Source organism: Opisthocomus hoazin, chromosome 1 (genome assembly GCF_030867145.1).
Source record: "Opisthocomus hoazin isolate bOpiHoa1 chromosome 1, bOpiHoa1.hap1, whole genome shotgun sequence".
Classification (NCBI taxonomy): domain Eukaryota; kingdom Metazoa; phylum Chordata; class Aves; order Opisthocomiformes; family Opisthocomidae; genus Opisthocomus; species Opisthocomus hoazin.
The window spans coordinates 26,198,247-26,223,319 of NC_134414.1; the positions used below are offsets into that span (position 1 = coordinate 26,198,247).

The following is a 25,073-nucleotide window of genomic DNA, read 5'->3' on the forward strand; positions in this document are numbered from 1 at the left end:
CTTAAATTTTGAAGCGCATACATAGACTACACGGAAGCTTTACTATCATTCACTCGATGGCATCCAGGAATAAACTTCAAACAGAAATAAAAGATCCTGAACTATTAGCAAAGTAGGGAGAATTTGATGCTAGTCTAGATCATTTGGAGAATAGTGCAATAGGTCAGCCAAGAGTACAAACCAAGTAGTTTATTTAATGAACTACTGCACCATTTTTGAGCTGTAAGAGTAAGTTCAACTCTGAATCTAGCCAACTGTAAGGTCTTTATTTCATCAAGAAAGTCAAGGCAGAACAAGAGCTACAAGTCTCTTGAGGTAAAACACTTCAGAGATTCTTCACAGTGCTACATCATGGACCTCTCAGGACTATGTGCCCAGTCAGTAAATCAGCATTAAGTACAACAGAACGAAAGCTACACATTGTTCATTTTATGATGAGAAGAAATTTAAGCAAACATAATAGTATACCTTCACCTGACTTCAACCCACCAGCTGCTTCCCAGCCAGTTAAGCTTTAAGATCACTAATATACGTATGTTGTAATCAGACTTTGAAAATAAAGATAGAATAGCAGCACTGTAGTCTGGAATATGTTAAGATTATGTTCTCAGTCATCACCCTGGTACAGCTGGGTACTGACTGGAACAGAATCTAGATCAGTGTCGCACGCACACCTACCTGATTCTTTAACTAACTCTTCTTTAAAGCTCAAAATTACATACCTTTACAATAAGCACTTAATAGCATATATGATATCCATGTAATCACTGCCTGACAATTTAGCCATTTATTTGTAGAAAAGGTGAGAGTATCATTACTAAAAGAGATGCCAAAAGCCAGGAAGAGCTCAACTTCCACATCCGATTCCTCTAATCAAGATTTTCCATTTGCCCTGTCCTGCTTAGAATTTTAGTGTCATGACGTAATTAAGCATTAAAAAGAATACTATTTAGAAAAGTACTTAATGGTTCCTGTGGTTTACTTCCTGCTTTCCATTTGAATCATTCTCCATGTTTGTCATAGTTAGTCAACATTCACTGATACAATGAACTATTTCTATACCTGCATCAATATACAAGCATGCTTACTCAAGTATACTTACCAAAAAATTGAACGACAGCTTTCTATTCTGCATAGGTAAGAGATTGCACATTACTTGAGAGCTTTTTTTAAACAATATTATTACAACTCATAGTGTTCATTTGCTGGAGGGGTCACTTTAAATTAGGAATTATATAGTCATTATATTTTATTTCTTGTTTTTACTACAGAGATGGTCATCACAACACTTCAACACTTTTGTAGTGTGCATATATAGTCTTGGAGAGATTACAACAGTATGAACATGTCTATTGCATCAATGTTAAATGTGGTACATCACGCAGCTTATTTAAATCTAGTGGTTATTTTTCAGAAAAAAAAATTATGTTACATTTTTATACAAGCATATCAAAATTGAGTAGAACATTGCTTGGTTTCGTTTATATTTTAACACTGAATTATTTTCTAAAACATTTTGACTAATTAGCCCTGCAGATAAGAAACAAGAATTTTTAAAAAGCTTTGGAAATATCTTGAAATTTAGGATATCAATTACACTAAATAAAATAGCCAAAACTACTTAGTGAATTTAAAATTCATTAATCCTTTAAAAAGTAGGTCAAGCTAAGTATAGCATAAATTCTAAATGAATTTTAAAATTTGTGGGTTTTTAAGACAGATTCTTGGAGGGAAGTCTTAACATCCTTTCCACACACTCAGTTTGGGAGACTGACTCCTGTGTTCAAAGAGTAATGTTTTTTCAAACACAGAACAAAAGCTTTACAGTGAATTTTGATTACGAAAATACAATTTATAGAGGCAAAATTAGCAAGCAATTTCATAAGCAGCCACTGGCAATACACTCAGTTCTACATGAAGATAGACAGACAAGGATTCTCTCTCAAAACACCTCCAGGTTTACACCCTTATTCTTGGGTCACCTCTTCTTATACTCCAGGACCAAGAACACTTTCCATGCATAACAAATATGTAGGTATTCCACTATGTCAACTTCAGAAGTAAATCATAATTGCTATGATTATTACACAAGAAAAAGAAAAAAGTTACCATTTTCTTTTCGTAATCTTGTTATAAATTTCTTGGGAGGTATGACTCCAACTTTTTTCTTCTGCGTGGCTATACTGTGGAAGAGATCAGCTAAGCAGGTAAGGAGATTCTCTTTTTTTCTTGGTTGACTTTTGTATGCTAAGACTTTGTCTCGAAACGGTCGACAAAAATAAAGTGCCTGGAGAACTGAATTGCAGTAGCATGTATTCCCGAACTATAAAACAAGAGAGATTTATTAGCTTGCATTGTATTACTGTAGAGAGGTAAAATTACATCCAAAGTATAAGAGGATGCATAAGCAGCGGGCAAATTTTCTGCAAGTCATTTCTTCCTGACTTTCAGACAGTAAAGCATATTTCTGTTTCGCAAAGAATTAACAAGTACCTTGTAAGTAAATGCAAGAAAAACCTAGGTAAATTTGAACAATATTACATTATTGTCTCACTTGTAAATCTAATTTATGAGTAACATTTTGCATTTACTTGGGTCAAAACATTCAACAAATACCACCAATTTCACAGCTCCCAAAATACGCCCAGGTAAAAATATCCATCCATCTCCCACAGGTCAGCCAGAACAGTAAAGAACAGGCACAGCACAACCTTGTACTGCGAAAAAACTCTGCTGTAATTGAGAGCTTCTCAGGCACTTCAGAAATTGGATTCTTCAAACCTTATTAGTTGTGATCAAAGCCAGAAATAACTGCTTTAACCGGTTCCTACGTTTTCAGTTCTCATTTTAGGGTGACAGGATTGGCATTCACGAATTTTCTTCAAGGATTGCAACCTGGCTTGTTTGGGATTCAAAGCTTTGGCATAGGTGGTAGTTTCAAATCAAGACTGAAAGGAGAAGAATGCACAGTTTGGACACGTGTATGTTGAAGGAGCCAGGCCACTGAAGGGAAACAAGGCAGCTAGAAAAGCATCCGGAACCCTCCCTGTACCAGGACGTTCCAGACGTCCCTCTTCCTCAGAGTCCTTCCAGCTTTTCGGCACTTGAGTCTTGTGATCACTGACACCGTCTCCAGCTCACCCCAACACTGCAAACCTCTCCACTGCCTCCAAGAAGGCATCAGGAGCTGCCAGTGGATAGAGCCACTTTCATTTTATGCTGCCCTCCTCCAGTAAAACCTATTCTCTAACAAAGAAAAATGTTAGATATGTGAGAAATGTGTGAGAAAAATTTTTACAAGGCCCTCAGCAAGTAATCCAACCTTCCAGCTGCAGTCACTCAACCTGCAAATTGAAGCCCATACCTGCTACACACATTCTGTAAAATGTGAAAATAATGTTCATATATATGTTTTATATAAAGATAATACATAGCCTATACAAGCAGCAAATTCTAAGACTATACTGTGATGGGGAGACTGTTATATAGCAAATAGAGTGCATTTAGAGATATGTTAAGAGCAGGTTCTTTCAGCAGAGAAAACGAACTAAAAGCTTTTACATCTTAGGAAGAACAGGGAAGTAATTGGTTTTTGCTCTCTCCCGACTAAGACAATGACAAAAAGAGCACCATGCAATTTAATCAGAAAATTGGAAATCGAATTGTTTTCCTTTATTTTAAACTAATGAAATAGGAAGCACTACTTTCTAAATACCCAAGATACACTCAAAGAATTAGTAGGAAGTGTGTTTTAAAAAAAGGTATTAATAAGTCTTAAGATCTCCATATTAAAGTGAGGAAATTAACACTCATTATTTTTATTTCTTTAAGCTAGGGAAAATGCTTATATTAGCTTGTTTGTGGTCCAAATCTGCGCTCAAGTAGGTCACTGAACTTAAAGGGAAAACCAGGGCTTTCCCCTTACAGGAAGCAGATGAAATCACACAGTAGTTTATGTCAAACCTTTTAATATTGTAAGCTAACTATTTATGAATTTAGAATTAGAAATAGCCATAAAAGGAGAACTACATTAAAATGTTAAGAAAGTTCTTAAAATTAAATCAAATGGCGAGAGTGCTAAAATTTCTACAGCAAGTGTCAAAAGATGAAAAGGCAGCAAATTAGAAAATTCATAACATTCCGATTTTAAAAAGGAACAGTGTGACGAGAAATTAATTGGAATGGCAAACACTCAGTGAGAGAATATATGAAGCAACAGAGAACTCAGAACACTGAACAATATTCAGGAGATTAATTTAACATAAATGTATGTTAACCTGTATGCCCGTGTACAGGAAATAAAAGCAAGCAGATTAAGTTCATAAATGGTTTTCTTCAACCAAATTCAGAAAGGCAGTAGGCAATGGAAGTGTTTGAAAACTAACTCCTGAAGAAGATATAATTGGTTCATGTTTGGTTGATATCTAAAGCATCAATCTTCATCACTTTAAAACCAACAATCTTTTTAAAATAGAAGCTTCCAATCATTAAAAAATTATAATGGTACACGTACTAAACAACCAGGGGGAAAAGGTGAGGAGGTTTCTAGACTAAGCAAGCAGGGAATTTGTTACAGGAATAAATGCTGGTCTTACCACCATTATTACTGCACTTCCCATCTTTGACGCCAACACAAAAGCACCCGTCTCATTTGGAGGACACCCAAGACCTTGCTCCAGTCTCCCCACCCTCCCACTGAACAGCTAGACTTCTCTTCTGAATTCCGCCTCCTCCCGCTGACCTGCCCAACAGCCCCCCTCCTCCTCCCCTGCCCTGGCAGCCAGCATTGCCTCCGGAGCATGACCCTGGGCCAGAAGACCTCCCAGCAGTCTGCGGCCACAACCTGCACGCCTTGTAGCGACGGCGTAAACGCCCCAACACCGGTCCGAAATATGAAAACGCACAGCACTGGAAGCCCATCAAACCATCCCAAACAAGAAGCACGCTGAGTTAGCGTTACAAATTAGCTAGCTTTATTCAAAATGTAATTGTAGGAAAACAAAACGCATGTGAAGTCTGCCTCAGAATAACTGTAGAAAACTCTAAGAAAGACCACCATTGTCATTTTGTATCTTAAACCGTCAGCCTGTACCGGCTCCTCAAACTCCTCTGTCTCACTCAGTAATACAGACTACATGGAGTAGAGTTACTTTAGCCTACATTTTCAACTGGTTTATTGCTTGCCTCCTTGATTCTGTGAGGACCACCTTAAGATGTGCATATCTAGGAAAAGTAAAAAAGCAAATGTTCTCTTTTTTCCAGCTCATATTGTTCTTTTGTCCTAAGTTCTGAGCAGTCAGACTATTTCCTTTCACAAAAATACTGCACTCTGTATGTTTCCCACAGACATCTCTTTTTTTTTTTTTTTAAATTCCAAAATCAAAGTCACAACAGTCAAACCTGTGTGGAAATAAAAAAAAAAAAAAAAAAAGACAATAAGGGAAGTCAAACCAAAACCACCACACACTCACTAAGGCTTGTAGGCTTATAGTTTACTCTTCTGATGCTACATACAACTGGGAAGAAACTTGGCTGTTGAACACCACAGATTTACAAAAATGAACAGGAGATCTACCAGAAGTTAGATCTGCTCAGAACACTCTCTGTGCAGCACTAGGGTTGCTCCCAGCTCTGATGCACCGGCAACTCTGACAACTGTTACTTGTTGCAATGGGCCACACCAGTAAATGGGATTTCTCCAAAACACACAGATCCATTGCAAGAGACTGAATAACCAAGCTTTCTGCTCTAGAAGCTGCTGAAGAGCCACCAGAGTAGCTCTATGGAGATTATAAATGTTCATTATTTCATACTCATTGGGTAAAATACTGGATTTAATTTGCGAAGCACATAGATTTGAATAGTTTGCATTACTGCACTGCAGAGGGAAGGAAGAATGACAGGCAGACTTGATGTTCCTGACTGTCCATGTGCATGGGATATCATGCTAATAATATTTTCATCTTTAACGGGCACAAACTGAAGCATAGGAAGTTCCACCTGAACATGAGGAAGAACTTCTTCCCTCTGAGGGTGACGGAGCACTGGAACAGGCTGCCCAGGGAGGCTGTGGAGTCTCCTTCTCTGGAGATACTCAAGAAAGACCCGCCTGGACAAGGTCCTGTGCAGCCTGCTGTAGGTGACCCTGATTCGGCAAGGGGGTTGGACTAGATGACCCACAGAGGTCCCTTCCAACCCTTAACATTCTGTGATTCTGTGATCTTACTACATATCTTCAATATTTCCTGCTGATTTAGTGAATGGTATTGTCTTTTCAAGCCTCAGCTGAGTTTTCCATTTAGAGCTTTCATTGACAGAATCAAACATCCCATTAGCCATCTGGTCTTCCATATGCTTCCCATAACTGCCCTTTCTTAATTCTCCTTTTACCTCTCAAATTGTTCTTTCAGATACCCTCTGAATAATCCTTAGATTTCGCCACAAAGCTGAAGATAAGGTAGTGCTTCTACCTCCTCTCCTTTTACACTACCTCTGGATAAACGCTGCATTTACCATTGACAGATCTCCATTTCAGAATTGACAGCTTCATCTAAAATCCTGTCCTGCATTCCAGACATCTCAAATGGCTAGCTATCACACAGCTGGAAGAGAGCTATTGATTGCCACATTATCTCCATTTTTTCCATTACTCTGGACAAAATTAGGACAAACAAAATCAACAGACAAATTAGAAAAAATTAGCAGTAAATGTTTATGAACCTCTAAGGGCTTCTTGTAATTGCTATAAAACAATTAGAGAAATCAAGGAAAGCAAAAATTGTGATTTCTATCACTTCTCAATAGCATTCTTAATTTATTATCTAATTATCTAATATTTCTTTTAATTATTATTAGCTCTGTCATTCTTTCTGAATGGCAATTGGCCATAGTTTGCTGATGAAGAGGGTCGCTCCCTTTCATTTTCCTGACAGATTTAAATTCTGCAAGCTTATCACACATTTATTGCATATACATACTGTGTTGAAAAACAGAATCTGTACAACAGATCTGAAAATCATCCAAGCAACAATATGATTGAATTTCCTTAGCCAGCCACTGTAGCTGAAAAACACAGCACCAGTGTGCCAAAGATGTAGTGGAATCCTGTTTTACTATTTGTTATAATTCAAAGAATTTTGGTCAATGAAATTTTATTGTGTTAAGATATAATTAGCAACATTTCTGTACTACACAGAAAGTTAAGAGCACTCTGAGATATCTTAGCTGCCTGCCTCTTATGTGTACGGTTGAGGGCAATGACGTAAAGACAGATCTCCCCTCAAATTTCCTACTCCCTCCAGACCACAGAAAGCCAGAATTTGTTGGTATTCATTATATATTAGGAAGATTGTCTTTTATTGAAATTTTTCTTAAGACCACAAAATACGTAGAACTTCCAAGATTAGGTCCACAATACAATTTTACTGTTAAGTCTTAAATCCTCTCTGGACAAGAAATTATGAAAACAGGTTACCTGTCAACAGAACAGCAGATTTGAGAAAAGATTAAGAACAGCTTTGATGGAAAGCCTAAGCTCTGCTGCAGACTTAACAACTCGTATCAACAGTTAAGCTACTGTATTTCCTCTTTTCAGAGAACCACGCATATTTCAACTTCTGTGAGAAAGGAAAAAAATTACTAATTTAAGTCACAGAGTGTTTACTGACTGCACAGTGTATACTGGGACTGCAGACCCTTGAACCTTGTCAGTGCTAAGAACCTACAACTAGAGGCATATGTTACAGTACCAGGACAGCACTAGAAGTACTTAGTTTCACTAAGAAAAACAAGACAATAGCTCTTGTTAAATCAGCTTGGTTTAAATATGCACTTTCTGAAACCCCAACAAAGAAAATAATTTAATATTTCATTTCAGAATAATGCAATTTCTAACAAGATACACTTCTCATGGATAATATCAGAAATAAAAATTTAAATTATTCCTTAAAACTAATGATTGAATTGAACAATTTGGTATGTTTTTTGCACCACTGCTTTCACCTTTGGACTCAGTATTTTTTTTAAATCTTAATACAAATAGCAGATTTGAACACTTCATATCATCAACAGTCTTTCACAGATTTTTTTCTTTTACTGTATTTATTCACTTAGGTTGACATATTACGTAATACAAGCTACATATTTTAAACTGCTTTTTTTTAAACTTCTAAATTTTAATAGCAAGAAAGTAATTTAAAAAATACCCTACAATTAGTAACAAGAAATAAAGTGCTAAATACACAGTCCAATTTCAACAATTATTGCAGTAGCATATTTCAACAAATACACTGAATACTGAAACATATTTCAATAAGTATGTATACTCATTAACTATATCTTTCAGTGTTTTAATTATCCACTCAGTCAGTCTTCTAACTTAACAAATCAACTCATGGCATTTCAATGCAATGAAGTTATGGTCTGAAACTTACATTAACCAAACCGAAATAGTGCTCATTGACTGGAAATTGTTCCGGACCAATCTCTTTCTCCAAAGCTGAGGCATTGGCGCCCTACAAAAATCAAAAGCAGTGAAATGTTAGTGTTGCAACTACGTACACGGCGAATTTAATTAGCTGAGGAAAAAAATATTTAGTATTTTGGCAAGGACCACTGACTTGTCTTTGAAAATTCTAAAATCAGTAACTACGGCCATGGGTGGCGGCTCATAAACATCACAGGCATCTAAAACACAGTCACAACTATGAGTCTGGCCACAGCACACAGCTGGGGCAAAGAGCTGTTCTTCAAGAACCAGCTATGTTTTGTATCATTCATACCGAGATACAGTAACGCTTTTCACATTATACTTCAGTCCTGATTCTTACATTTGGACACTGTCTGGTTAGCTCAGTCAAATATTTTTATCCCCAAACAAACACTTGTTGGTTTATTTCGCTTTACCTACAGGGGAAAAAAACTCCCCACAAACCAAAACCAACCAAAAAAAACCCCGGTCACAGCTATAGACCTTGCTAACACAAAACCAGTATCTTCAGATCTCAGACCGTAAGACTTCAGGTCTACTAAACTTACTTACACTGAAGGTCTCTCTAGTGAGGAGGGAGGAAAACAAAAATAAATGAGACATCAAATACTGAAAACAGATGAAACACCTTCCTGTCTGTACCCTGGAGAGGGGGATAGAGTGGAGTTTGTGACTCAGCTCAACAATCATACGTGGCGAATTAACCAAACTTGTTCAGTTGGTCTATTGCTCAATGCAAAGACAAGCTAGTAGGCAGGATAACATCAGCCATCAATGCAGATAAATCGGTCCTTTGACTTCTCGGTTGATTTGCACTCTCAGGATGTTTAGATTGTCCACAAAATCATTTCACACAGGTCTTCAAGCAGACAGCAAGTTTTTTGTGCCCTAACTAAACTCAATACTTACATACTTATAATAAAGGACCTGACACTCTTCCACCACCAGAAAATCATTTCAACATAATCCAGAATACCTTAGAGATATGTGTTTCCAAATCTGTTCTGTTCAAAATCATCTCGCAAGCAAGTTGTATCTTTTTCACATATTTTCACGCAATTACACTGTTTTGATGTACTGTATTTATTAACTTCAGAATGGAGCTTCTTTAATAACAACTACATTAATATAGTATTGCAAAGCAGGTGATATAAGGCCAAATGGTGAACTCCTCTTAACAAGTGTAATTCTCATACTGTGTAGCACATTTCAGGAAAAGTTAAGAAATGCATATTGTTCATAGCAAGAAAAGAAATCAGTCTGTTCCACTTCCATTGAAAATATAAAATGTTCAAAGTGCTTTGTTAAATACCTCAAACTTTGTAAAATTAAAAGACAGCACGGTACAGTTAGCGTTGGTGTGCACTACAAATGCTGCAGCCTTTGCCCAACAAATCTGTTGGGTCTGAGCCTCAAAAAGGAGTCAGAAAAGGTAACTTTGGTTATGCTGTGGTTCCAACCGATGACTGCTGACTCAAGTGGTGCAATAAACATTTGGTTTCAAAGGAAGAAGAGGTTTTTATTTAGAGAGAGCAAAACCTCACTCTGGGAAATTCAGAGAACAAAAAACCCCTATCTTTCTGTGAGCTCTTACGCTGATTGCTTTTAGAGGAAAGCAAATGTATCCAACCCTAAATCCCTTTCGTTGTGTACAACATTGAGATATATATATCTCCTCTACCAAACTAATACATGAGCATGAATATTCCAGTCCAAAATCAGGCCTAAGTGAAGATAAAATAGCACACAGTATACAGCAAAGAATCTTAAAAACGGATGCGACTCTTTCCCAATAAGTTCTTTCTTTACACCAAAGATGTAGCAAATAGCCCTGGACATTACCACAATAAAATTATATCAAAATCACAAACTGCATTAAAAATAGCACGCAGGATTTCACAGATTAATTACAGATGGGGGAAGTGGGAAAAAATCAAAATTAGGACTGTATCAAAATGTATAAAATTACAATGAAACTCTGTTATGTGGTATCTGCCATGATGTCATTGTGCTACTGCAGAACTTGAGTGGTTACACAATCTAGCTTAGTTCTGAAACTGGAAACACATGGTCAAAGGCCCATTAGGAGGTAACAACTTTAACCAGAGTAGAGCAAAAGAGAGCGCAACTCCACCCTTGAGACAGTACAGCTCCGCTCCATTCACAACACGGCCCCAGCTGCTTTTTCATCCATCATATCCCCTGCAATTATCCAGTGTGATAAAGCCTCTCCTTTACTAGGGATTTGGCTGCAGGGCTTACTGCTTTAGATGCTGTTCTCAAATGGTGATGTTGGTGGTGAGGAAAAGGGGTATAAAGCCTCATTTAAGATTAAAGCGCTCCACAACTTCCGAATATTTAGTTTTGCAGCTGTATTGAAATACACCCACGAGCTCCGGCAAGGTGGATATTATTTACAAATAAACTAGGGAAAAAAGGAACTCTGAGGCCTTTTTATCCTATTGTTAAAATTCCTACTTCTTTAAACATAAATAAATTCAAGACCAGGCTTTTAGAAGTAGCTGCTTTATTCTATCTTTGGAAGGAAGAATATTATGGTATAAGCTTTGATGTTTCTGTTTTGTACTGAATACTATATTTAGTTTTCTCGCACAGTAAAGATCCCAGCTTGGCAATAAGAAAGACATGCTAAGATATTCCAGTATTGTTATGGTTTTCTGATTATTCACGGCTGTTTCTTTCAAGGCTTAGACTTTCACACGATTTCAAAGCACGGCATTACCTATGTTTGAATGTAGTTGTTTATGAATGTTTTATTACTACAAACCAGCATGGATGTTTTACACCAATACAAAATTCACTAAGCTACTTAGACTTTTCTCTACAGCTCTCTTTTTGTCTGTCATAAAGAATGTTATTCCTCCTCCCAAAGTAGTCATTTATACTGTACACAGTGTGTTGGCTGCAGAGTGAAAACATCGTATGCAGCAGAGGCTTGACAGAGGATGCTAAAACGCATGTTCGCGTCTGACCCATAAAAGCTATTTTAAAACCTAACTGTCCCTCGCTGCAAAACGTTTCCCACTCACTATTACAGTACACACCCTCCATCCCAGCTGATGCCTCCATTACGCACATGCAAGTGCAGAGGGGAAGCACTGCGGCACCACCAACCGTTACGGTACCATAGCATCTCCCGGACAAGAGGACAGCAGAGGTTTACGGCAGAAGTGGAGTCTTTTCTCTTTCCATCAGCCAAAACGGACTTACTGGGCTTGGGATCTAGACTTGGGAGACTTCAGTATCTGATGTACGCCACAGAGTATAGAATTTCTTCCTGTGCCAGTTAACAGGGATGTGGGAAGATCCAAAACCGAACCTCTCTATTCTGGGCGCTCACTGAACAACCCATGCAATAGCTGCTCAGTCCCCACACAGCAACTTGGCTTTGACACTGTGCAGGGGGGAGAAAGGAACATCAACTTTGTTTAGCTCACCCACCTCCCGTATCCCCTGCCCTTCTGAGCAGAAGCACGCAAGGCCATTACCCACAAGTGGGAAGGAACGGAGGCACAACAGAAGTCCAGAAAAGCTAATATTGCAATAGTACTGGCATTTACCAGTTTTTGAATCCTATCAGTATAAAACCTATACATCACCAAACATTGCCTTATATTGCCCCCCTTCCAGCACAGAGGTAATTATACAGGCACACAGAACATATATTTGTCACAGTTAACACTATATAGCTTTATAAAGTGGAAAGTCTAGCAACTCAGACGTGTATACAAGAATACGGTATGAAATCAAGCCTTCCTTAACTTTGTTATTGAAAACAATCTTGGAAACAATGTTAAAATATCAATTACTACAAAAGAGTGTTCTCACCCATAACGAAAGTTACGTGTAAAGCTGAAGTGCTGTACACTTCACCCTGTGTTCAACTTCAAATTGATATGAGATCGATCATGAGTAATCTTAGTTTAGCCATGTTCAAATCAGTTGAACATTTATTGCTTGTCTCCCCCACCAAGTTAAAGAAAAAAGCTATACTATTGGTTTTATCAAAGCTCCCCTTATATATTTCTTAATAAAGGAAAAAAACCCCGTGTTTACCATGGAAGGACCTTAATTAAGTTTCTCAACTTTTATTTTCAATAGAGCTCAAGGTTTCTATAAATTAACACACTTAACATTAACCAAATAAGTGTTTTATTTCAGTTTAGTGCCCAGAAAACACAGTGGGAGAGGAAAGTGTAGTGTCTTTTAATTAAGTACACTTGAATTTCCCTAATCTTCAAGTTTTACAGATATACATTCTCCCAAAGCTCTCAGATAAATTTTAAAAACTCTGATATTGTACACATCAATAGAAAAGGGGACAAAAATATAAAATGCAGACATAAGATAGGCTTGTTTGTTTGTTTAGTTATTCACTTGCTAAAGCAAGAATATTGTTCAATGCCATTTCCGCTTTTATTACTGCCTTTTCTCACTGCCTCAAAGGTCACACTACTGTGGTGCTACATGTTGAACTAGTACTCCTGAGACACACTAACAGCTACCATATGGGCAAGCTAATTGAAGCCCATCTGTAAAGCAAATCAGTTGGTGCTTATGATCTGACATACACACTCTGGGTTTCAGAGGGTTTTTGCCAGATTAGTTCCAGGCTGGCTCTGTGACTGAACACCCAGCTGCAGCTCAACTATGCTGCCTGATTTAGTTTCCTCCGAACAGAATCTAATCTGTGCACTCTAAGTCCACTCCAAGATGCAAACCAAAGTATGGTAAATTGGGGTGTGTACGGGAATCACTTCGGAATTGCACACACCTTACCTGAACTAAAACACTAACAAAAATGCACCCAGCACTTGTCTAAAGAAAAAAAAAAAAGGCCACCCTATATTAAAAATACCGTCTAAAAACATGTCTGCAAGCGGGTAAAGAACTGCAGTTTTAAAGTGTCCTACCTTGTTGTAACCTTCCAACCTAGCAGGCAGCATTTCTCTTACAAAGACTTCATTCATAACCAGCCTAATGTCCTTTGCAGATTACACTGTAAGTCTTCTTAGGGTGGGTAGGGGGCTTTGATCTGTCCCCTTCTAGAATAAGTATCAGTTGATAACTTTGTGGGTCATCTTTTCAGCAGTTTGCTGTAACAGTTTTATCCTCCATCTTTATTCAGTTATAAATTTGCTGAGTAAAAGCAAGAATTTCACCTTTAGAAGAAATTTCTTATCTCAAAACTTACATTTGTTCTCAAGATTCCGAAGATCCCTTTCTCCCTTCACACATGCGCTATGGTGGATCCTTCCCTACAATGCTCTCCACCTCCCTCAAGACGCAGGGAACAATGAAGATAAAAGGTGACTCACATAACTAAACCATGCTGCATAGGTATACGTAGGCCTAATTTCTGAAACATGACTTTAGCTATAGGTAAGTGAACAACAACAAAAAAATCCCACAAAACAGAACTTCTATTCTTGCTAGTAACAGAAAGGCTTTACACGTAAAAGGGAAACTCAGTAACCGGGAATAGCAATGTTTTTCTGAACAAGAATAAAACATTACAAGTGTTATATTCATTCCACTATTTATAACTTGTAAAAATAAATCCCAGTGTAGAAGCACTCATTTACTAGTGCTTTCACCTTTTTTTTGCCATGTATTACAAGACTCTTCCTTGGCTGTGCCACTAGTGAAGGTGTACAGAATTTCATAGCCTACACTAATTAATGTGCTCTGACTGATGGAACCTTCTGTTAAAGAAGAAAGACATAATTCTACTCTTCCAGTCACGTTTTACCAGAATATGCAAATTCATACTTTTCCATGTATTTATATAAATCAGGATTGAGAACAAACAGAATAGCTATGTTAAATCAGTTTATATCTGTTGTTTTGATTGCAGCCAAAATGGAAACACATTTAATTCGATACCGTTTGGAGCCCAGGAAGTAGAAGTGAAATATGCTGAGTGGGATTCAATAATCCTCATTGTTCGTTTATTTGCAAAAGAACATGTGTTAGTAATACACAACTTGATAATCTAACCATGAAATATTTGGATAGTTTCAGCTCATATTTTTTAAATACTTACAAATAGTGTTATTTTCTTTACTATTTTATTTGTGACATAGTCCCGTATATTCTAATCATGTGCAGCTAAGACAAAAGTCTTTTTATTGAGTACAAAGTAAAAAAGTCTTTGCCTGAGTGAGCAAAACAACAGCACAGCACAAAATCACCTTCTCTTCATAGAATCATTTGGACCTTTAAAGGTTATCTAGTCCAAATCCCTGCAGTGAGCAGGGACATCTTCAACTAGACCAGGTTGCTCAGAGCCCTGTCCAACCCGGCCTTGAAGGTTTCCAGGGATGGGGCATCTACCACCTCCCTGGGCAACCTGTGCCAGTGATTTACCATCCTCATTGTAAACAATTTTTTCCTTATATCCAGTCTAAATCTACTCTCTTTTAGTTTGAAGCCATTACCCCTTGTCCTATCACAAGAGGCCCTGCTAAAAAGTCTGTCCCCATCTTTCCTATAGGCCCCCTTAAAGTACTGGAAGGCCACAATAAGGTCTCCCTGGAGCCTTCTCTTCTCCAGGCTGAACAACCCCACCTTTCTCAGCCTTTCCTCCTAGCAGAGGTGCTCCAGCCCTCGGATCATTTTGTGGCCCTGTTCACATTTGGTATGTCTACAAGCCCACCTTTTTGAGCCCCACTGAGCATACACGATGTATTTTCCTACACAGCAACTAGATACAGTCACACTTCCTCCTGTTTTGAATACTGAAGTCAAAGATAAGTTACTCTCACATACAAAGCTGAGACTCGGCAAGTTAGGGCTCTGGGCTTGGCTATTTCATGGAATGGATCTTCAAAACATTAAATGATGTAATGATGCTTCTACAATTCTTCCCCAATTGCTGCCAGACTTGAAATGGACTTTGGCTACTACCCCCTATACAGAACTAAACCATATTGCTAAAAACTAAAATACTGCCAACAAGATAAGTCGTATTTATACTGTATAATTCCAGAAAATTCCCAGGGTAACGCTGTTTATGACATTAGTTGCCTTCGCTTCAGTTTCCTTCAATCAGACGGATTTTCAACAGCATTGGTGTAACACATCTCATAATGACATTTGTTAAGTGAAATCCCAAAAGATCAAAACTATTACCTTCAAAGACTTTTAGTTAAAGGTTGAATTACACTAGCAGACAGATAGGAAGTCTGTGAGATATATTTAAAAGAGGATCTGATGGTCACCTTAGAAATCTTTCACTGCCTAAAAAGCACAGACAGTTATAAGCATTATATTACTCTTTAAGAAAAATCAGACTTACCTAATCACCCAAAATACGTGGGGGGGGGGGGGGAGGAGAAAACATTTGCTCTGCCCCTTTTGTTGATAAACTGCACACTGTGGTGTGTTTCACACGCTTCTTTAACTCACATAATTCCTGTTTCATAGAAACAAGTATGTTGCTTTTATAATTTCCCATTTTCATGGAATTATAAAAAGAACTCGAGTTTATGAAAAATGGTAAAAATGTTTTCCAGTTCTGGTCTACTTATGTTTAAACACCATTCTGGTTCTATGCTACAAAAAGATCTAGATTTTTTCCCCCCCCTCAACTGAAAGATCAGATAGAACTTATTGAAATAAATCATTTGTTAAAAGCATTTAACTTTCGCAAACCTCCTAAGCCAGGAAGACAGAAGTTACCCCCTATTCAGGGCTTTTATACACCTCTTTCCTTCAACAAATTCGAAAGAGAAAAGTAGACAGTATCAATTAATGGACAGACACCCTTTTACCACATTTTTACAGAATCATTCCTAGAAGTTTTAATGCAAATTAGCTTCTTCAGTAGTTTAAAACGTAAATACAAAGACTACATAAATGACCAATCTAAATATTCAAGTTTTGTCTAGTAATAGGATCGGTTATTCCCACTGACACAGCTAAAAATTCTGTCGGCAAGACTAGAATCCAAGCTTTCATTGCTTCTTCATGTTCAGAACTTGCAAGACAAATATATGTCTATACACAGGTAAAAAGAAAAAGGAACATTTCTATAATTGAAATTATGCAACTAAGTAATATGCCAACTAATTCTGTGTGCTGGTATAAATATTGCTATACAGCTATGCAACTTCGGGAATTTTCTCTTTGTGTTTCGTATCTGACCTTTTTTTAATATTAATTTAGTCAAATTCATATTTTGATGTAAATTTTAAACAAACTTGTCCAAATTAATTAGTATACTAAGCAGTGTCACAAGTCCAGTATTTTAAAGAGCAAATGTACAGACTCATCTTTTATTACCATATTGTAGCATGCTACATCTACAAAAATGATGATGACAAATGCCACAATCATGCTTGAATCTTAGTGTTGTATTTATCATGAAATATTCTCCTGATAAGAACTGCAACAGATGAGTGAACCTCCCTACTGTGGTTTAAGCTCTTACCCCAACTGCCGAACAAATACTTCTCCAAAATTTAATGTGCTTGCAACAGAATCACCCCAACAGAACACGTGCCTGAATGCTCCAGTCCACCGAGCAAGGCGGATTCAGGTCACGATGCCAGAGTGGAATGCCGCGGCTGAGACACAGCACATGTTTCTTCTTGCCAGCCCTGCCACACGAGCAAGTCAGACAGCTGGATAAAGGGATACCGTAACACTGCTGTTTTCTCAAGACCCGCCTGGACAAGGTCCTGCGCAGCCTGCTGTAGGTGGCCCTGCTTTGGCAGGGGGGTTGGACTAGATGACCCACAGAGGTCCCTTCCAACCCCTACCATTCTGTGATTCTGTGATTCTCTGTGTTACTCTCCTCCTCTGCTTCCTTTTCTATCCCCTCCTCACATTGAAGCGATGTTTTTCCACAACTTTTCTTTCCTTGCTGTAACTCTCAACTCTCGCTTCTTCCAGCATGAATCTTCTGTACACCTTCCTGTGGAATCTGTTAACCTGATCATCGATTAATGTTCAAGTATTACCACTTGTGCTTCAGAGGAGACAGTGCAAACAAGAAGGAACAGGAGTGAGTACATCATAGCCATTGCTGGCTGACTGCAAACTCCGGCTAACGTCAATTTACATTAAGTGCAGATTTCACAATCAGGTTTGAAAACCCTACTGTAAACAATTCCTTAAGCAGTAATAAAGTCCACAGAACTACACCTATCTCACGGTTAGTTATAAACTTCTGCTGCAATCAGTGTTTTTATAAAGCCTCTCTGCTACGACATCTGAGGTAGGTGCACTGCAGCCTTCCCTCAGCCGGGCACTTCCAGGGCCTGTTTCCTCTAAGCTGCGTTTTCTTCCCCCCATATGTTTCTTTGAACTTCAGTACCTCCCAGATCTCTTCACCCCTGTCAGATGTGACCCAAACGGGCAAAAGGGTACTGGTGACAGCACCCTTGGACCAGAGACAGGCAGGCAAAGGGCAACAGCCAGCCATTGAGCACGACTCCACAAGTCTCACTCCTTTCAAAAACTAAACAAAAATTTGGATTGTAAGCTATGCACAGACTTCCCGTGCAGAACACACTGTTACACCGTACGATCGACTTCAGCTACAACCTGCACGTTTGATGTCAGTGTCAGGGGGCTGAATCGATCACTGGAGGCATTCGGTGACACCGGTCCTGTATATGAGATGCTAAACTGGCAGACAGAGGAGCAAACACAGGCAAATGCCTGAGACACGAAGAAAAGATTTTCATGCCTAATGAGACCGCTTCTAGATTAGCATCGTTTTTACATTTCATTAAACTTTTTCAGGTTGTGCTAACATCATCAACTAGTTTCTAGAAGAAACGCTGAAAAACAAGTACTACTGCCATTACAGCTTCCTTCTGTGTGTCTGAGACTGGCATCTTTGTAGCTTTTTGTAGCTTTTAAGCTATGGAGATAATTCCTCTCTTTGCTTCAGCTACTGTAAGACTTCATACCTTTCAACTGCCGACAAGCGTTTGCTGGCTTCTAGACAACAGAAGCAGAAGTCAGAAGTACTAAATTAAGTCTCTGTTTTATGGAGAGTATAACTTGTGGCACATCTTCATCACAGTCAGTGTGGGTTACTTTACCACTTCTCAGCCACGCATAAAAACCCCAAATAATTCAGTCAGGTAAGACTTTGACTGCAGTTAATGCATGGGTGAGGGTAAAAGACCAAGTTCTACTTTCACTGCAAAGACATTAAAGAAAAAAAAAAAAAAAGGACCACACACTTCACACACTTTTAACCTCCTCCATTTTGCAACAAGAACAGTGGCTAAATCACTCAAGGGCAAAGCTATTTTCCAGTGCTTTTCCACAATCTCCAGCCTTGTAATTACGACTCACTACAGCCCAAGGAACCACGGGAGTGGAGATGTAGAGCAAAGAAGTCCAAGGAAGCTCAAAAGGGATACAACCCTAGAAGACAGTACTACAGGAAGGGCTCTGCCACCACTGGTATGAACACTGGAGTATAGATCAATGAACTAATGAAGCATACTAAAGAACCAACTCTTTGTAGACAGAATGTGCTCTTGTAAGACCATCTCGGAAGGCACTGTGGCTAACAAACTAAAAAGAAGACCATCAGTCTTCACTGTACCCACACAACCTGCCAGCACTGTAAAACATAATATATTGCTTTCTAATATTCAGAGCTTGAACAACAAGGATAAGATGCATAAGATATAAGTGAGTCAGCAGAATTGAAACTGGAATTCGGATACAAAAAAGCAAGTCATGAAACGCAGGGCTGCGATGGAAGAGCTTCTTCAACACAGTTCCAGGCTGCTCTGTTATAGATGACAAGCGTACGTGCATGTTAGGTTTGCGTAGGCACAAACTGTTTCTTGACAGAAACTGCCTGTTACTGGTTTTGTGCTAACCAAACACAAAAAGAGAAGCAACAGCCTAAGAGTTTTTCTAAGAGGTATGGGGAAAGGCAAGAAAAACTTTCAACAATTTTTAGGAAGCTGTCTGGCAGTTTATCAGACAGTGGGTTGACACAAAGAAGAATTGCCAGAAAAACAGTATTACTCAGCAATTATGTTTCTTTTTGATTTTGCAAAATATATACTTCAATGTAAGTATAAGACTCTTGTTAAAATCAAAAAGATCTACCTGACCATAGCCACTTTGTTCTAAACAACTCCATAGCAAACACCAAGTGCTTCTTCACATTACCTTTACTGAAATATTTTTAAGCACAATCTTACATTCAGTGTTGCAAAAACTTTTACAGCATGTATCCTATGCTAGCTGTCCTATCTCACGGTACTATTAAAGCTCATGCACCAGAAAGGCAAAGGAAAAATCCCATGTCTGGAGTTTATCCACCTCAGTGCACACAATTGTGACTGGACAGATGATACCTAATTGCCATCAGAATTTCAGCTTCATGGATACAGACATTTTAATTAATCATGAGAAGATTTTTAGTTGAAAAAATTGTTTCAGGATTGACCTCATGTCAATGACATGTGATTTCTAATAAACATACATACAGAATAATCTTAAACTGGCTGCTTGGCCAGTCCAGACCTACAACTTCCATGCTGTCCAGAAGCAGAAATACTGCACCTAAATCAAGAGGCCAGCACTGAACTTATGTTGACACAAAGGCTAGTGGTCAACTGTGGGTAACAAGATGTTAGCCAGAACTGCAATAAAACGAGATCGTCCTAGCTGAAGGATCAATCACACTGACTCCTCAACAGCCTCACCTAAAATCTAACTACTTTGCAGAACAAGAACTCCTGAAGTACACGGTATATGTGCGACAACATTTGGCCATATGAAGGTGTTGGTATTGAGCTCATGAATTCAAGAAGTCAGACTCTGCAAGTCCAAACAAAAAGATGTGATCTCCCATATCACAAAAAAACATTACTCCAGGTGATCAACAGTGACCTGAGCAATCTCTCCCCACAGTCTTATCAACATTCATTCAAAATTCTCATGGGCTGCCTCTGAAATGTCTGTTTGAGCTGTTAGAGCCTCTTTGCAGCAAGATATATGAAAACCATAAATCAGTTTCCAATAATACAAAAAGTAAGCATTTCCCACTGTCTGACGTTATGAGACATCATAATCCCAGTTCAGCAAATTAACGAACAAGATGACAGAGTGCACTTCTCCCCTTAACCATCTTTTCCCTTCCCCCACAGAAACAGATTTGGGAAGAAGAACTCTCTTTTGGCCATGGAATGGGTAGAAAAGAGCACATATGCAAGATCTTCAGCTATGAACCATCCACACACCTCTTCCATGACAAGAAGGAGGTTCAACAAGGTTCAACAAGGCAAAGTGCCGGGTCCTGCACTTGGGTCACAACAACCCCATGCAACACTACAGGACTGGGCAAGAGTGGCTGGAAAGCTGCCCAACAGAGAAGGACCTTGGGATGCTGGTCGACAGTCGGCTGAAGATGAGCCAGCAGTGTGCCCAGGTGGCCAAGAAGGCCAGCAGCATCCTGCCTTGTATCAGGAATAGTGTGGCCAGCAGGAGCAGGGAGGTGATGGTGCCCCTGTACTCGGCACTGGTGAGGCCGCACCTGGAGTACTGTGTTCACTTTTGGGTCCCTCACTACACGAAGGACATTGAGGTGCTGGAGCATGTCCAGAGAAGGGCAACAAGGCTGGTGAGGGGTCTGGAGAACAAGTCTGATGAGCAGCAACTGAAGGAACTGGAGCAGAAGAGGCTGAGGGGGAATTTTTCTCTCTCTACAGCTACCTGACAAGAGGTTGTAGTGAGATGGGTGTTGGTCTCTTCTCCCAGGTAACTAGCGGTAGGACGAGAGGCAATGGCCTCAAGTTGCGTCAGGGGAGCGTTAGATTGGATATTAGGAAAAAATTCTTTACTGAAAGAGTGGTGAACCATTGGAACAGGCTGCCCAGGGAAGTGGTGGAGTCCCCATCCCTGGAGGGGTTCAAAAAACGTGTAGAGGTGGCGCTTCGGGACACAGTTTAGCAGGCATGGTGGTGCTGGGCTGACACTGGACTTCATGACCCTAGCGGTCTTTTCCAACCTTCATGATTCTACGATTCCACACAGCAACCTCTGCTGACTGAGGGTCATTCCCCTCCTTAAACCCAGCCCTGCTCCACCAGCAAGCCCACCCAGCTCCGCGCCCCCGCAGAGCCCCGTCCCGTCAGCGCACCTGCCCGTGGCTCTGCGGAGACAGCGGGCAATGGAGCCGCAAACGCCGGCAGCGGCCTCCTGTCGCGACCCGGGCCGATGCGAGCACGTCCGAGTGCACAGGCCCGGGCGCGGGGCGCGGACACGGCTCCGAGGGGCAGCGAGGCGCCGGGAAGGCCGGGGCGATGGCCGAGGGACCCGGGGGAAGGCGGGCGCTGCCACAGACCGTGCCCTCCGCAGCACGCACCGACAGGCAGCGGCCCCGAACCCGCGGTCCCGGGTGCCCGAGAGCTCTGCCCCCGGCCGCGGGCACGCCGCGCTCAGACCCCACGCACCTCACCCCCGCCCGCCCCGGTCCCGCGGCCCCGTCAAGGCTGAGCCTCCCCAAGCCGATTAACCCCGCTGCGCTTCCGATCCCCGCCCACGGCAGCGCTCCCGCTCCCGGGCCGGGGGCGCCTTCCCGCCCCCGCCGCCGCCACCGCCCCACCCACCGACCGCCCGGCCGCCCCCCCCCAGCCCCGTCCGCCGCCCCGCGTCCCCGCCCGGGGAGCCGCCGCCCGGCCCCGGCCCCTCGCTCACCATGGTACAGATGGAGGCGATTTTGGAGACTGTCATTAGGATTTCCATCCGCCCAGCGCCATCTTCCGCCCAGCCGCCGCGCCGAGCCGAGCGGAGCCGGGCCGGGCGGGAGGAGGAGGGGAAGCCAAGCCACGGGAAGCCAAGCGCAGGGAAGGCCGGCGACGGGGGCAGCCCTCGCCGCCCCCGCCCGCGCCCGCCGCGGGGCGCCCGCAGCTCCGACGGCCCCGACCGCCGGGCGCGCGCCTCGCAGCCGGCGCCACACAGCCTCGCTCCCCCTCTCCCCCGCGCGCGGCCCGGCCCCGCCTCCCGCCGGGCCCTAGCGCCGCCGGGTCAGCGGCCGGGCTCCCCCTCCCGCCCCTCCGCCTCGGCGCCGCCCCGCTCCCGCGCCCCGCCCACCGGCCAGCTCCTCTCCGGGCCTGGCTCCGCCCCCCCAACAGCCATGCGCGGGCACGGAGCGGGCGGGGTGGGGGCTCGCCCTCCTCAGGCGGGCCGTCGCGGCCCAGCATGGCGGTGGCCGCGAGGGTTTCGTCTCGCTGCGCTCGGCCTTTGCCTTTCTCTGTCCTCCCTTGTGTGGCCCCGGAGCTGAAATCTAGCGGGCGGGCGCTGGGCGAGGGGGCGTTAGTGGATGTTTCCATAAGGGGAGTGCTGAGGCAGTTCCAGGGAATGAGTTCCCTTGCGGCCTGCGGAGATGAGGGCAGTCAGTAGCTGTAACTCACAGACAAACGGTAAAAGCAAATTACAAAACAGAACTAAGAAAACTTTTGCCTCCTATCTACTTAATTGCTCTAAGGCCAAGCTAACTGCAAAGTGACTTCTGACATCTGAACAGCAGCTGCCTTGTCAAAGCCACTTCCCCCAGGTCCCTCCCAGGAGCACAGCGTGTGGAGAAGTAATTCCTCTCTTCTCTCCTTTTTCTGCTTCCTCTCTAGGTGACTGACTGTGTGGTTTCTATGAGTCTGGGATTTGCATGCCCCTGTCTTCGGAAATCTTCGAAGATAAAGCTGGCCTGTAGAGTAGTCGCATCAACTGCGTGAGGTGTCTGCTTGGGAATGAGATGAATCATCTAGATGTGCCTGTTCGTCTGCAAGGCTGTAACAGAAATCTGGATGACTCGTTCAAGATGTCGATACCCGCATTAAAGAAGCATAAAGCTACCTAAGATACGTCCTGCCCTGTCTTTTTTTCGTATATGGGAAACATCTAGCAGGTCAAGATGCGTTGTTATTAAAAATAATGTCTATACACATAAGGCCCTGATCATGAATACATCCTTTCACTGTAAAAAAAAGATACTTTAATATCTGTAACATTAAATCATTATCTTTTCTATGATCTTCAGAAGTAAACATGCTTTAGCAACTAAATTAATGGAAATAGTAAATTTTAGTTCAGCTGAAACGTAAAGAATACGACTTCAGAAAGTCTTATAACTGAACTCTATTGCTAACTGCAACATCCTCAAGTAATTCTTTTATATAATATCTGTGGTCTAGAAGTGTGTATTTCAAAAGTATAGTATTTAAGAAAATGAATGCCTCTTGGATGACTACACTCAGAAACTGTTGCCACAGAAACCATGGGGGAGGACAGCATCAGGAGAATGAGAAAGAATAGAAACAAAAGAAGTGGATTGGCCATTTATGTGCAAAAAAAGTAAGAACAGATATTTGTCCAGCTGGAAGTGTCAAACCTCCAAACCTGTCAAACCTCCAAACCTTTCAAACCTCCAGCAGTTCATCTACTGAAATACAACGCTGCAAGATATGTCTGCAATACGATTCCTTGCAGCATTAATCAGACATGCTACAAGAGATACTCCTGCAGGATCCAGAGTGGACGAAGCCTTCAAAAAATGACACGAGGAAAATATGACAACATGCTGTGTCCCTGAAGCAAAAACACAAGAAGCAATTGCACTGTTGCAGAAGCTTGTAAGATTATCTGGGAGATAATTCAGTTTGGAACCAATTATATGTGGCATCAAGTGGAACCGTACAGGGCATAGAGAACTGCAGGAATCTTGAAAGACACTCAAACGGAAAATCAGGGATTGCCTTGAAGTTCCTTCCTACCCACAAATTAGAGAAAGAAGGCAAAATGTACTTGATCTGAAGTGCTCTTTCTGTCTGTAGTTCCAAGGGAAAATTTAGAAATTGTGGACCACATTTCAAAAAGAGTGGGGGATGTATGGCTGTGCTGGCCTACATCTGACAGGTGTGGGCTAATCATGGTTGGAGACTAAGCAGAGCAGCTGGGAAGATGCTAAATTAGTACCATAGAGACTGACTGTTTTTTTAAAATGCCGTGTAAGTTGAGGTGCTCTGTTATGAGCAAACTGAACTGATGCCGCATAGAATGAGGGGAAATACAGAAACACTTTCTATACCATTGACCATTAAAGCATGAGGAAATGAATAAGAGAATTGGGAATTATCACTTAACTGTCATCATTAAGCCCCTTGGGGTGACTGGAATTATTTGCAAATTAAGTATTCCAGGTGTTTGACCAGCTAAAGAAAAATAGGGTGGGTAGACCAGGATTGTGCATGTGTTTGTGTACGCTTGAGGAGACGGAGCTTTGAAAGCAGTTCCAGAGTCACTGTAGCAGTGCATAGAGATCAGTATGGTAACTGACCCCATCTGAGATGAGGTATCAGTCGTATCTTGTATCACTGCGGAGAGACAAGATCCACCCGACAAAACGCGACAAGAGCATCTTTGCCAACTGGCCTGCCAACCTGCTGACGAGAACTTCAGCTAGGAACAAAGAAGTCTCTTGATCACAGACCCTGGGTTTGGGGGGATTTTCAGCCTGCTCGACATCTGTGACAAGCACCACACATCAGAATGCAAGCAGTCAAGGAGATTTCTGAAAGGC

General features: G+C 41.3%; 1 protein-coding gene across 1 annotated transcript in view; it reads right to left on the minus strand.

Annotated features, from left to right (window-relative positions):
- USP12 (ubiquitin specific peptidase 12) overlaps positions 1 to 22,406 on the minus strand; it is a 44,112-nt gene extending 21,706 nt beyond the window's left edge. Inside the window, exons 1-3 of the mRNA XM_075419767.1 lie at positions 22,196 to 22,406; positions 8,433 to 8,513; positions 2,110 to 2,323 (exon numbers count right to left, since the gene is read on the minus strand). Coding sequence (XP_075275882.1) covers positions 2,110 to 2,323; positions 8,433 to 8,513; positions 22,196 to 22,243 — 343 coding nt within the window. The 5' untranslated portion in view covers positions 22,244 to 22,406. The remainder of the gene's footprint in view (positions 1 to 2,109; positions 2,324 to 8,432; positions 8,514 to 22,195) is intronic.
- Between the last annotated feature and the right edge of the window lie 2,667 nt (positions 22,407 to 25,073).